The sequence below is a fragment of the Diabrotica virgifera genome, chromosome 3 (genome assembly GCF_917563875.1).
Source record: "Diabrotica virgifera virgifera chromosome 3, PGI_DIABVI_V3a".
Classification (NCBI taxonomy): Eukaryota; Metazoa; Arthropoda; class Insecta; order Coleoptera; family Chrysomelidae; genus Diabrotica; species Diabrotica virgifera.
This window is the reverse complement of record NC_065445.1, coordinates 87667097-87683215: the sequence shown is the minus strand read 5'-3', so window position 1 is coordinate 87683215 and position 16119 is coordinate 87667097. Positions and strand designations below refer to the sequence as shown.

The following is a 16119-nucleotide window of genomic DNA, read 5'->3' as shown; positions in this document are numbered from 1 at the left end:
AAAAGAAAAGAACTCTACTATATGCAGTCACATTCCATTTTCATTCGTCTAGGAAAAGGTCAGAAAGAAAGTTCCTAGTACTAGATTCTTTCTGCATATGGTAGAATCCTTTTCGTTTTCTATATTCGTCGTCTGTTGTCTTATATGTCCTGTATATTTAAGAGATGTCGCTGATTGTGTCCCAAAGTGGATTTTAAACGATCTTTGAAATTCCACATAGATAGACGGTCTGGCTTCGATTTGCTTCAGAGGTGTGCACGCTATCTCTGAGGAAGTATGTAAGACAAGAAACAGATATCTAGGGATTGTGCATTAGGATGCATCGAAAAAATAAAAGTTCGAAATGTTATATGTAATAGCGTGAAAAAGTTTCTAGTGTTATTTTTAGCATACTAGTATTTTTATTTTTTTTTTCTAAACGAATTTTCTGCCTCCCAACGACCTTGAATTTTATTAAATATCTGATTTTTATGGAAATTTCAATTTATTTTATTTGGAATAAAATAGGTGCTAACTCGATCTAAGATCAATTAAAGTAAACTTAAAATTGTCAATTGCAAATTTAAACGATATTTAAAGTTTTAGTTGATTTTTCAGTCTCCCCAACCCCTTTCAAAATACCCCCTTTGTGACTCCGAGGAAATATGGAAAAAGGCTTCAATTCCAATAATTTAACATACAAGAATTATTCAGCTTTTAAAAGCCTATCATGACAAATATATGAAACTTATGAAACCATTTAAGAACAGGCAAAACAGTGAATTTTACAAAAATAAGATTCAATGCTTTGGGGACAAAAGTAAAACTACACGTTTCGATCTTGCAGAATGCAAATGTGACACTCTGATGAATTGTCTTTGTAGCAAATCTCAAAAGGGTTCTGGGTCAATTGCTCGAATGCAATTGCTCGAAATCAATTGCGAAATCAATTGCTCGAAAATCAATTGCTCGACATGAAAATTGCTTGAAATACAAATTGCTCGAATAAAAGAGAATTATATATCTAAAATATTTTTTCTACGGTCGTGCCTAAACAGCCACTTTCCCGCACGCATTTTGTTTCCGAAAGATTCACTTTCCCGCACTAGTGCGGGAAAGTAAATTTTTCCGCACTAGTGCGGGAAAGTAAATTTTTCCGCACTAGTGCGGGAAAGTAGAATACCTTGTAATATGGCATTATAATATATTATAATATATGCAATCAACTAATACACTAAGCGCCAAAGTTAACGCACCACCTTAAAAATGGGACATTTTTAATGTCTCATATTTCCTAAATAGTCCAGAAAGCCACTGCGCATCCGCTAGGAAAAATATTCTAATTCGGATTTTTTGCAAAATCTTACTCAAAAAGGACACCTTTTAACAAATTTGCATGTTGCCAGGATCAAAAGGTGGTCAAAAATTTTTTAAACGTTTTTTTTTTTGTTTTTTGCCTAAAATTAATTTTTTTGCATGGAAAAAAGTTTTTTTAGGTTTTTTGGATCATTCCAAACAGAAAAGGTCCTTAGTGACTTTTCTCTAAAAATGATAGTTTTTGACATATAAGCGATTAAAAATTGAAAAAGTGCGAAATCGGCCATTTTTAACCCTTAAAAATTATATGAAAAACTGAAAATTTGAATGTTGCCAAGGTAGGTAGATATTCTTTAAACATCTATTGATGAAATTCTGAAGAGTTTTTTGCAATTAATTATTCAAAACTTCTTTGTTTTTTAATTTCTAATCATGCGTGCGCGACACTATTTTCCACCGACAGTATGGTGCAAATGAAAGGAATAAATTCGTTCTCGTAAACCGGCGACTTTAAGGAAAAATCCCGAAACAGGTCGCTTTTTATTTTTAAGTTATGATATTGTGGCATATATGGTATACTAGTGACGTCATCCGTCTGGGCGTGATGACGTAATCTATGATTTTTTTAAATAAGAATAGGGGTTGTGTGGTAGCTCATTTGAAAGGTTCTTCAATTCTCTATTCAGTAATATAAACATGTATATAATTATTTATACACGGTGTCCTTCCACTTCTTTTTTTGTCAAATAATTTAATTTAATAAAAATTTTTTGGACACCCTGTCTAAATAATTATGTAAATGTTTATATTACTTAATAGAGAATTGAAGAATCTTTCAAATGAGCTAGCACACGACTCCTATTCTCATTTTAAAAAATCATCTATTACGTCATCACGCCCAGATGGATGACGTCACTAGTATACCATATATGCCACAATATCATAACTTAAAAATAAAAATCGACCTGTTTCGGGATTTTTCCTTAAAGTCGCCGGTTTACGAAATAACGAATTTATTCCTTTCATTTGCACCATACTGTCGGTGGAAAATAGTGTCGCGCACGCTTGATTAGAAATTAAAAAACAAAGGAGTTTTGAATATTAAATTGCAAAAAACTCTTCAGAATTTCATCAATCGATGTTTAAAGAATATCTACTTACCTTGGCAACATTCAAATTTTCAGTTTTTCACATAGTTTTTGAGGGTTAAAAATGGCCGATTTCGCAATTTTTCAATTTTTAATCGCTTATACAGTAGAACGTCGATAATCCGGACGCCAAAAATCCGGACGCCAAAAATCCGGACCGTCAATAATCCGGATTTGTATCTAGCAAAAATATCTGATTCTTTTAAAATAAATTAAGAACTTAGCTGCAAAAAACGAACCTCTACCGCAGTTCAAAAATATTTTACACATTTTTTAAAAGCCCAAATAGTGTGATATTTTTACTGTACACAAGCTGCTATTATAAATTACAGTGGAACCTCGATAAGTCGGATTAATGGGGACCGCGGCCGATACGGGTTATCGGAGGCCGACTTATCGGGGTTCCACTGTAATTACAATACAGTGTTTAAACATACAATGTTTTGATTAATTTCACCTCTAGACACTTTACTGTACAAGAGAAAACAAAATTTTAAAACGTTTGTTGTACTTTAATGTGTATACTGGCATTTTTTTGAAGTAATTTCGATAATTCGGATAATTTGATAATCCGGATGGGGTCGGTCCCAATTAATCCGGATTATTGACGTTCTACTGTATATCAAAAACTATCATTTTTAGAGAAAAGTCACTAAGGACCTTCTCTGTTTGGAATGATCCAAAAAGCCTAAAAAAAAACTTTTTTCCATGAAAAAGATAATTTTAGGATAAAAACAGAAAAAAAAAACGTTTAAAAAATTTTTGACCACCTTTTGGTCCTGGCAACATGCAAATTTGTTAAAAGGAGTCCTTTTTGAGTAAGATTTTGCAAAAACTCCGAATTAGAATATTTTTCCTAGCGGATGCGCAGTGGCTTTCTGGACTAAAACCTGTTGTCCGATTTTAGTGATTTTTTTAATAGGTTATAGCTTTATTCTTCAATAATATCTTTGTAATAATATTGTTGCTAAACAGATAAGTGTCATTGTATACCGGGTTTAACAATAATAGTGTGTTTTTTCCTCAAAGTTTGGAACACCCTGTGGAATATTCTAGCGTATATAAAACATTGAAATTAAAACTCAGCTGGAACCTTAGGTTATCTTAACATTTTGCTTTTTGACTCATTCGCTTATGTTGGATAATAAAAAAGTTAGGTACCTTAACAACTAGCAACGTTTTTCATCAATACAGGGTGTTTCTAAATAAGTGCGGCAAACTTTAAGGGGTAATTCTCCATGAAAAATAATGACCGTTTGCTTTATAAACATATGTCCGCAAATGCTTCGTTTCCGAGATACGGGATGTTGAATTTTTTCGTACAAACTGACGATTTATGTATTGCTCTAAAACCGGTTGAGATATGCAAATGAAATTTGGTAGGTTTTAAGAGGTAGTTATTGGGCATTTTTTGGCATACAATTAAAAATTTTATATTCACCATTGGCGTGCATACGGGTAATATGACCGGGTAATATGACCCGTATGCACGCCAATGGTGAATATAAAATTCTTAGTTGTACGTCAAAAAATGAGCAATAACTACCTCTTAAAACCCACTAAACTTCATTTGCATATCACAACCGGTTTTAGAGCAATAAATAAATCGTCAGTTTGTAAGAAAAAATTTACCATCCCGTATCTAGGAAACGAAGCATTTGCGGAAATATGTTTATAAAGTAAACGGTCATTATTTTTGCATGCAGAATTACCCCTCAAAGTTTGTCACACTTATTTAAAAACACCCTGTATTGATGAAAAACGTTGCTAGTTGTTAAAGTACCTAACTTTTTTATTATCCAACATAAGCGAATGAATCAAAAAGCAAAATGTTAAGATAACCTAAGGTTCCAGTTGAGTTTTAATTTCAATATTTTATATACGCTAGAATATTCCACATGGTGTTCCAAACTTTGAGGAAAAAACACACTATCATTGTTACACCCGGTATACAATGACACTTATCTGTTTAGCAACAATATTATTACATCGATATTCCTGAAGAATAAAGCTATAAAATATTTAAAAAATCACTAAAATCGGACAACAGGTTCAGGAAATATCAGACATTAAAAATGTCCCATTTTTAAGGTGGTGCGTTAATTTTGGCGCTTAGTGTATTTAGATATTATTTACTAATTTATTTCAAATTTATCTTATTGTGTTCATGTTTTAATGAAATTAACACGAAAATTCTTTGAAATAGAATTATTTTGACATAATATTCATGTCAAATCAGTGGACAATCACAATGGTTTTGAATATCGTCGTCATTGAAACCATTATCGCCGTCATAGTAACCAACTTTATTGAAAGTTTGATTTTGACAACCTTGTCAAACAACGTATGCATTTGTGTGTTTTCTCTGCAATTTTTAAAAAATTACATGGATTCATAGGACGAAGAGATCCCGGAAGCTGTCTTGATAGCCGCCGCGGAAGCAAATTTAAATTTGTTGCCTGCCAAATCCAAAGAGAGGTATCAAAAACAATTTGTCCATTTTGTGAACTGGTGCGAATCCATGAAAGTAAGGAGCTATAAAGAGGAAGTATTTTTGGCATACTTTTTAGAATTGAGCAAAGTGCTTAAATGAAACACACTTTGGTCACGCTATTCCATGATTAAAAGTTTAATGAAAATAAAGCACAATATTGATATAAGTAAGTTTTATAAACTAACAACTTTTTTGAAAAAACAAAATATTGGTTTTCGAACACAAAAAGCAAAAATTTTTAGTAAAGAAGATATAGCCAAATTTATGTTAGACGCACCAAACGAGATATATCTTATGATAAAAGTAGTTGCCATTTTTGGTTTATCTGGGGCTTGTCGTAGAGCCGAACTTACGAAAATCACTCTCGACGATATTGAAGACAAAGGGAATCTAATAATCGTCAAAATTACGGACTCGAAAAACAACTCTGCGAGATCATTTGTTGTTTCAGAAGAAATAAACAATGGAATGTTTTTGAAGCTATACAGAGAATACGTCAGTTTACGACCTTCAACCACAACTCATCGGCGTTTGTTTATAAAATACCAGAAAGGAAAATGTATAGTGCAATGTGTAGAAATTAATACATTTGGAAAAATCCCCTCCGAAATTGCAGCCTTTTTGCATCTACCCAATCCTGAACGTTACACAGGACACAGCTACAGGCGCTCATCAGCAACCTTCCTAGCCGATTCTGGAGAAACGATTACAAATATAAAACGTCTAGGAGGTTGGAAAACAACTTATGTAGCCGAAGGTTACCTAGAAGACTCTGAAAAGCAAAAAAGAGATGTGTGTAACAAAATTTTAAGTATCGATTCTTTAGAACCATCTACATCTCCGTCGAGTGATCACAGCGAGCACAGGTCTAGGGAGAATACACAGTGCCAATTCAAGGATCAGCTTGCATCCGTTATAAATTTGCAGAATGCTGCGAATTGCTCATTTATCTTTAATACTACGAAGCAATAAATAAACGTTCTTCTTTTTCCACTAAATATTTTGTTGTATTTACTAGTAAATAAAAATTGATATAACTCTATTTGTTGTGACTTTTTTCCAAACATACGGCCGTAGAAAAAATATTGTTCCTAACTCATGCGGAAAGTGTTTTTCCCGCACTCGACTGCTTGCCCGAACTGCGCTATAGCGTCGTTCGAGTCAACGGCAGTCGCGTGCGGGAAAGTATCACTTTCCGCACTAGTTAGGAAAATAACTATATTCACAATAATGCAAAATAATAATAATACATGTTGTTCTGAAGCTATTTTCTTGTGGCATTTTTATAATCAAGTATATTCAAATGGGAAATAAGCCACAATGTTACCTAAAAATGATTTTATTAACGTTTCGATAAATAACGTTTTAAATAACGTTTTAATAAAGTCGTCCCAGGAACGCAACTCATCAATATTGGCAATATCATTTTAAAGTCGTCTACTTTAAAATGTATAATACGTGTCTGAATTGCCGATATAAATGAGTCAGATTAAATAAATTATTAGAAGAATTTTTTACTAAGCAACAACATTTTTGTTTATTTAGTATTATTTTGTATTTTGACAACGACACCCGACTTGGGCGTCGAAACGTTAATAAAATCATTTTTAGGTAAAATTGTGGCTTATTTCCCATTTGAATATACTTGATAATAATAATACATACCGAATTAAGAAACATTGGTAATGGGTAAGCATGTTAATGGGTATTTAATGATTTTAATCTTTCCATAATACCTGGAAATTATTATAATCCCTAATTATCATAATGAGAGAAAATCAAAACCGTTATTTTTCTTATTATTTTAAAAGTTCAAAGATATTTTAGATTTGTAATAAATACCTTTTCAGCATAAATTAATATACGATTATATACGTGGAATATCGCATAATTTGTCCTATTTCAAGAATCTTTCTTATGTCTATATTTTGTATTATTGTGAATAAATATTTTAGATATATAATTTTCTTTTTTATTCGAGCAATTTGTATTTCGAGCAATTTTCATGTCGAGCAATTGGTATTTCGAGCAATTTTCATGTCGAGCAATTGATTTTCGAGCAACTGAATTCGAGCAATTGTATTCGAGCAATTCACCGGTTACCCTCAAAAAGTGACTCTGGATGATCGCCAATCTCTATTAAATCAAAGAGGTCCCAGAAAAATGGTGATAAGCTGGATTGATAAGGAAAACAAAAACAAATATATTCAGAGAGAACAACAGTAACAGAAGAAAGGTACCGACACAAAGACAAAACTTTAGCTCAAGTAAAAAACGGTACAAAGTTTCATCATCAATCGATCGTGGAAGAACACATAACCAGGGTTGCCAATTTAGTAGATTTTCTACTAGATCTAGTAGAATTTCTTGGGATTTAGTGGGAAAATTTTAAATCTAGTAGATTTTAGAATCTGGTAGAAAATTTAGTAGATTTTAGTAGGATTTGGTTGTAAGTAAAGGAATCTTTAATTTTGACAAATGACAATGACATGAATGACATTACATATTTTTATTTTTGTAAAAAATAACTTCTAAAATGTGCTAAAATTCCATTTGTTACCTGTAATATAGATAAAAAGTAAAATAAGATCTTGAAAAGAGTAAAACGTTGAATTTAATTAGTATTTTGTCATTTAAAGAACAACATAACCCATAATACCCATCCTACAATATGGAAGTGTATTCAGAAATACTCTATTTTAGTTGTTAAATACTTTTGCATATTATGGGTATATAAAATGGGGAATTTATGGACAATGTATTGTTAGGGAATATCCAGTTCTCAACTACCTAATGAAATGACACTATTGCAGAGTCTTCAGACAGCAGTTACAGTAAAGTGCTGTTTAATCAATCATAAATTATTGCTTCAATTGTTATTGAAAGAAGGTTTGGTATTTTAAAGAGATTTTTCATATTACCAATATGTGAAATGAGATGCAATGCAAGATACCTTTTGTTCAAATAGTATCAGCTTTACAAGTATTGCAGTTGTTTATGTTTAGAGAAAAGATTGAAATACTGGCAACTGAGCCTGCAGTTATTTAATCCAACAAGCTATGGCAGTACATTTATACATTTTTAACCAGGAGAAAATCTAGTGCAACTTTTTGTGCAGTGTGTGTTTGTTTGTTTTAAAATGTTGCCATTTAAGGCAAATACAGTAACACCCCCCAAATTTGTTAACCAAAACGTCCTTAAACCGAAATGGTTGACAGTTTCAATAATTTTGTCAATAAAAAGTAAATTAAACAAAAAGCAATAAAATTAAGGAAAATGAACAAGTTGAGTGTTTTTTTAAAGAAATCTATTTTCTTTTTTGTTTCCCTTTGACAATGATAATGTTTTGTAGCTATAGTACGTCCGCTATAACTTTTCCCATGCGGTACGATTCATTTTCAATCAAATTAAGTAAAAACAAATTTAAACGTACGTAGATGTGTGAACATTTTGTATACTATATACTACACACATCGGCGTACGTTTCACTTTCTGTTTTGACTTAATTTGATTGAAAATGAATTGTACCGCATGGGAAAAGTTATAGCGGACGGACTGTATATTATCTCTCCAATACTATGTATTTTGAAAAATAATAGTACAAAAAACAATGTCATTTTTAATTGAAATTCTTGTTATCCAAAACGGCCTACCCCCCAATTATTTCGGTTAATGGAGGTTTTACTGTAAATGGTTAATGTTGACAATATATTATTTTTCTTGGACTGCAGTTTGTTAATAAATTTATAAATACATACATGATGTTGGTGCTTGTTTTGAAATGATTTTAAGTATCATTTAAAGTATGTTATATCACATTCCGTAAAAAGAACTTCCACAACTAGCAAAAATGTATGAATAAACAAATTGTTTTAAAGGACAAAAAAAAAATAATAGTAAAGGAGTTGGCTTTATGGTGGTTTTTTATAGCACATTTAAATAAAAAAATGCTGGTGGCATGCAAATGAAAGTGTAATACTTTTGGTTCAAAACTTTATAGATTCTAACACATAAAGTATTAAAATTAAAAAAAAACTTAAACCTTTGTTTTATTGTATTAACCTATTTATATTGTTAATACCATTTATGTTATATATCTGTTGAATTGAACTTCTACTTTTGAATCCAGAATTTTAACAAATCCTAAACTTTTCCACAATGTCTCGTCTCAAGCATGATATTTGCGCATTCAATTTAATTTACATTGCACCTTAAATACCTTAGATTGCATATATCAACCAAAGGATAACATGAAACAAACACCTCCAAATGAACTGCAGGCAGTTGGATCTCAAGTTCAGACAAATGTACTGGCTCCTTGGTAGGACATCCAAATTGTCATTAAATAACAAATTACTACTATACAAAGCCATGTTGAAATCATTTAGGATGTATGGTATCCATCTCTGGGATTGTCCTAAATTAACACACATTACAACCATACAACAATTTCAATCAAAAGTCCTTAGATTAATTACTGGCGCACCCTGGTATGTCAGTAATCTCACACTGATCTGAGTATTCTCTTCGTAATAGATGAAATACAGCGACAACCCATGAAAGTCGAACAAGAAATCAAGACAATGAACTGATCAAACATATCTACCAATGGACCAATAATCAGAAGATTCAAGCAAATGTGGCTACAAGATTTAATACAACAGTGAAATAAACCTATAAGACGAAGCATCATTGTATCATCATCCTTCCTTGCTTAAAACTTTAAGTTAAAAATGAACTTTGTACATATATACTATTTAATATTTTTTTGCATAGAACTTATAGTTGTCTTTTAAATGTTTAATATGTAGAACTTTCCTTTCAGTTAAATACAACTTATTTTTACCTACTTATTTCTTCTTAGAGAGGATATTTTTGTGATATGTGCAATCAGATGAAATTGCCAATGCTTGCAGCATTTTATCAGTTGGGGTTTATTGAGTGTTAGAAATGAACTTTAATGGACTATTTTTACTGGGAATAAGCTATAGTTTTACATTAAAATAAGTTTACAATTCGAAACGTTAAACTAACTTAATTTTGAAGTAAAATTTTGGATAGTAAACTGTGTTAAGCACAAGAAAGTGACTTTAAAAAAATTAAATGTACACAATGTATTAGCATTGTTTAAAAAAGGGTAGTTCTTAAACAATGGTATTAGTTAAAATGTAACTTGTTTCTCTTGTTTTCACCACTTTCTTCTAGAGAGGATATATTTTTCTATAGAATAAGTATTAAATATTTTTTAGAAGTTTCAGTTATGTTGTTCATGTATATATTTATAAAAATTATTATATTTTAAATAAAAATGATTTTTATATCTAACAAAATAGGCTGTCATCTGTCATTTCTTCTTCTTTTTCGGCTGTCATCTGTCATTTCTTCTTCTTTTTTGGGCAGTCATCTGTCATTTTTTCTTCTTTTTTGGCTGTCATGTGTCATTTGTGAGCAAATAATTTAGTAGAATTTTTGGTAGATTTTATCCTCAATCTAGTAGAATTTGGTAGATTTTATATATAATCTAGTAGAAAAAGAGGTTCGGTCGTTGGCAACCCTGCACATAACACTTGTGCATGAGCCAGGGTGCAAATATGTCGGATATATGTCTCCGCTGCCTCGTACATTAGAAAGTATCAAATCCAGCTATTACATGAGACGGAACAGTCGTAAATATTGGCGTTAAGGGTGATGTAATACGACTGTTAGAAGAACATCTTAAAAAACCGCTTCAGTGGTTTGTATGTCTGCGGCATTCAAATAATCTAACCCTTGGACATCAAAAGAAGTTTGCCAGTGACCAAATCAAAAAACGTGAGGGTCTTCAAACTTTCTCCTATAAAAATTCTGATTCAAACGATTAGTTTGAGTTAATTAACTAGCAAGAATTTCACCTTATAGAACCACCTATATTCTCTAGCTAGATTTTCGAGTGACAATCTGCGAGATTTTACTAAGAATCCTAATTGAGATTGAGAAATATCACTGCCACAATCAATGGTAGAACGATGTGTCAAGCTTGTGACATAACATTCTCTAGCAGTTTGTGGAGCGTATTCGAGGAGGGGATTTATAAAAACGCGAATTGATTCCAGAAAAACTATGCCTTACGTTAATGATAAATCGGAAGACATCTTCGAACAGAATGTTTTTACCATATTTCTTGTGATATTTATATACCTAATGAACTATTTTAAAATTATAGTAATTTTGTACTTTGCTATATATGTATTTATTTTAGTATTAAAAAATTTTGATGACGTCATGGAGACAAATAAGTTAGTATTTTTGTTATAAAAAGAATGTTGGAGCACACTTTTCTTAAGTAAAATTTTTAATTGCCTTGCGAAACAAGAAAATACTTTCCAATGTAAACCGAATTTATTTATTCAATTTTTATGAGCTATTACATTTCCGTTACAAAAGAAATTCGCATATTAATGTATTTTTTCTAATTTTTAGTTGCCGTGGGGCGGCAGAAAATATTTTTACAGAGAAAAAGATACTGCAGAGGAGGAATAGAGAAAATTATAGAATTTTTATGAGCTATTACATTTCCGTTACAAAAGAAATTCGCATATTAATGTATTTTTTCTAATTTTTAGTTGCCGTGGGGCGGCAGAAAATATTTTTACAGAGAAAAAGATACTGCAGAAGAGGAATAGAGACAATTAAAAACAATAATAACGGTGTCTGCAAAGGAAACTGTCTAAAAGCCAAAAGGCAAAGAAATGCGGAATGGTATGATGATGAATGCAGAACTGCAGTAGAGGAAAAAAGGCAAGCTAGGCTTAACCAACTTCAAAGAAACACAAGAAATATGTACATATTTTTTCTAAATTTTTTAAATCTAAATTCTACATCATTAATTATAAATAAAAATTGGTCAAATAAAAAGAATCATTTCTTACCTCTTTATACTGTTTCTTGTCAATTAGGCACCTAATAATACTCAAAAATATCTCTCGCTCCTGCTTCATCTCAAACGCATCTATAAGCAACTTATTCAACGCCAAAGTATTTTGTCTTAAAGATAATTTAAAGGCATCAGTTTTAGTCTGGGGTACTAAAAGATGTTTAATATTATCCCTATTCATTGTACTCCAAATTTTGAACTCTTCAATGATAAACATTGGTAGAGATTTATTTTTGGCATTATGAAATTCCTGACAATTGTAGAGCAGCCGTAATACTTGTATATATGGGTTATCTGTATTGTTAAAGTGTATGTGAAGTTTGCTTACAACTGGAGGGCTCTTCTTCACTAAAATATATGAACAGATGTAAATTAGTCACAAAAAATAATTTTAATCTTAACACTGTAATAATAAACCACGTATGTACAGTAAACAATATTTTAATTTACTAACTTAATTATTTATTAATAATAATATTACATACATAAAAAGATATGCTTATGCTTGACATTGAAGTAAAAAGGAGTAAAAAGTCAATTAAACAAAAATATCGGAAAGGACAATTGGAAGCGAGACCAATATTGGTTATGATATAGAGCAGTGGTTCCCAAACTTTTATGTCCGGCGACCCACCTTTTGATGTTGTTTCATATTCGCGACCCATCCCTCACCTCCATTGGTTGTAAGCCCGACACATTTGGACCAATTAGTTCCATTTTCACGAATTAAACTATCCAAGAAATTCAAAATGTCTTGGTCAGTTGTAGTGGTGTTTAGTGTGTGGCAAAATAACATTTCTTCTTCAACTGACCTATTGAAATTAAACCTTACTAAGCATAACAATTTAACATTGTCAGCAATATCTGTACTTTCGTCTTTCGTCTAATTGTAAAGAATAAAAATCAGTTTCTTTCACAGCAAATATTAAACTCTCCTTTACGTTAACAGACATTTCCTCGATTCTGTTTCACTGTAGTGTTGGATAGGGGTATTTTACATATCTGTTGACCTGCTTTTTCGTCAGACAGAAGTGACGAAATTATTTCGCCCCCAAGCAAAAAAAATGTCTTCGCCTGATGTGTGCGGAGCGCTATATTTTGCTATTAGCAAAGACACTGGTAAGAGGCCATTGCAATTTTGCACATTCTCCATATTTAACCGAGTCGAAGTCGATTTTTTTGAAAAAACATCAATGGTTTATTTAAGGTTTCTGGATTTTTAGTTGAAATGTGGTTGAAATTAGGTTTTGAAGGCTTCATACTCTCGTTTTCCAAGGTTTCGAAACTTAGAAGTACAGATTCTTCTTCCGTACCTATGAACGTGAATCCATATTGAAGGTATTCAGGACAATATTTTCGTAACATTTTCTTTCCTTTCTTAACATTTGAAAATACTTCAGGCACTTTAGCGTCATTGCTAGTAGATGGACGATTAAGATCACCTTCGCCGGTAGATTGCAGTTTTCTCTTAACACAAGAACCAATTTTCAGCCAATTTCCATTGTTAAATAGTTAAACACTACTTTTAAACGAAACCAACGCTAGAAAAAGTATCAAGCCACTGTCGTATGTTATTACTCGGGCAAATACCAGAGTCCAGAGTAAGACTGAGAACAAGAACCGAGTGTTTGGATACGAGTAAGAGAGCGAGTGGGAAAAAACCGATTCTGGTCGCTACTCAGCCACGCCGCGACCCACCTGATATCCGCCCGCGACCGGGAAACACTGATATAGAGGATACGGCAGGAAGAATGTATTCAAATGCTGATTCCCTTTCGAGACGACCATACAGCGCAAGTTGTAACCACTGTTCAAAATTAGAGGAATGATTTTGCACGGTGCAATGAACTACCGTCATTAATGATCACTGATAACCTCAACATCTACAAAATGTAGCCATGTCTGAAATGCGTCTGGGAGTGGAAACTATTTGAGGCAGATTGCCTGGTACTGGTTTGCCAATTTTATTGGTGCCAATAGGACCAGACTGTCACCTTGCATCATCAGTCAGATCGAATTGTCGAGAGAATGAATCAAATGATGGGCAAATATATTTCCAAAGTTGTATCCGAATACCAATGAGGTTAAAAACAGTACATTAATTTATTCCTGATAGCCTACCGACAGACTATAAATAAAACCACTCGCCAGACCCCGCTTGTTTGATGTTGGGTGCTGAAATCCATCGCAGCAAACAAAAAAAAACTTCTGCAAGTAAGTAAAAATTAAAATTAAGATTACACCGAAAGAAGTTAGATTATAGAAATAATACACAAATACCATACAAAATTATATCAAATTAAAAAGGTCCTAACAGAAGACATTAAAAGACTGTTACAGATCTAAATAAAACTGATATAAAAAGGGTGTTGTAAAAAAAGAAAAATAAATCGTCTGGAAAAGATAGTATTAACATTGTTTAAATATTGTGGAAATGAATTAATCTATTTTAAAATATTACATTGCAAATTTCCCTGTAATTTTTCTATAATAATCAATATCTGCAATTGAATTTTTTGTTTCCAGACTATTCCTGACAATTACCAGAAAAGTATTGCTTACATATCATCGGCTACATGCAAGAGTAAACAGAAAAAAGTTTAGACAATAATTGCTTGATTAAAATTTCGTTGTCACAAATTTTATTAAATTAATGTTATTTGTATTGACTAAAAGCCGGTATAGGTGAAATTTGCTAATCATGTTAGGCACGATAAGACCCTATTAACTTAAATAGTAAAACCTTAAAGAAAACGTATGAACACTGTGCCGTCACTTTTTAGTGGCACATGCGTCGGCAGTGGCGCATCAAACTTTCCACTTATGGACAGGATTAATAAATTAAAAGGTACCCGTTCTCACTCCCAGAATAACTTTTTTCATTGTTCTAAGTTCTTTATTAAATTACGGTTCAAGTGTATGGGCACATAGATTAATAAATAAAAAAAATGCAGAAAAATTAAATAGAGCTCAGAGAGGATTTCTTGTAAGAATGACGGGAGCATTTGGAACAACTGCAACACAGGCACTCACAGTTTTAACTGGAGTAATGCCAATGCATTTAGAAACACAAAAAAGAGCATGTAATTATTGGCTAAAAAAAGAAAAATATGAAAAAATAATACAAATAATAGGATTAGATATAAGAAATAAAAGAGAATTAAAAGAAATAATAAATAGAAAAAGACAAAATGAATGGGAAAATTCAACAAAATCTAGACGTTTATACAATTTTATACCAATATTAGAAAACATTCCAAATTATTTTAATCCAAAACAAGGTTTAATACACTTTTTAACAGGACATGGACCGTACCCAACATATTTGGAAAGATTTAACTTAAAAGATGATGCATATTGTGAATGTGGAGAACTAGGTACACCAGAACATATAGTGTTACATTGTGAAAATACTATAGAAAATGAAGAACACGGAGAAATGAGAAGAAGATTAGAAAGAATTGAAATAAGAGATATATTACAAAATGAAGAATATTTTGAAATATTAAACAATCTCACACAAATAATATCTAAAAAACAACAAGAAATCTATAATAATAGAAGAAGACAACCAATAATCCAACCCTGATGAAGTTGAGTAAGATAAAGTTAAAATAAATAAAATAAATAAATAAAAATAATAATTCAATACATAATTCATAAAAATAAAAAAAAATAAAAAAAAAACTACCAACTCTCTTCTGAAAATAGAGGGACTGTCTTTATAACTTAGAAGGGAGTTGATAGTACCAAAAATATTTTAAATTGTTTATTTAAATTTGTTTGTTATACGTAATTAAGAGATTATGGCAAATTGTTATTGTAAAAATAGATTTAATAGTTGAGTAAAAAATGTAAAAATATAAAAAAAAAATATCTGTAATCCCATCAGGAAAAAACGACCTGGATTAGTCACTAGAGGCCAGGTCATATGTATAAATAATAAATAAATAAAAAAAAATGTTCTAAGTTCTATGTGATTAAAAAATAATAAAGCGGAATTTTAATCCACCACCCCTTACCCCTTTCACCCCCATCAAAAACTTCATTTTTCGTTTTTAGATTTTTTTAGGGGGGATCTAATCAATTTTAAAATTTCAAAAAATTCTCACACATTGTTAAGACTTTTACAAAACACGTCTATTTTTATAGACAACTAGTTTGAGTGTACATAACCTCAAAAAAATTTTTCAATTTTTATTTTGGAAAAAAGAATATATCTATTTTTTGGTATGGCTGCAGGTCTAATTATTTTTTAATCTTGTGTG

At 31.4% G+C, this 16119-nt stretch overlaps 1 protein-coding gene across 1 annotated transcript in view; it reads right to left on the bottom strand.

Moving 5' to 3' along the window:
• Window positions 1–16119, bottom strand: part of LOC114330518 (exonuclease mut-7 homolog) — a 112134-nt gene that overhangs the window by 72745 nt on the left and 23270 nt on the right. The window contains exon 3 of the mRNA XM_028279864.2: window positions 11847–12199. Within this exon, the coding sequence (XP_028135665.1) occupies window positions 11847–12199 (353 nt within the window). The remainder of the gene's footprint in view (window positions 1–11846; window positions 12200–16119) is intronic.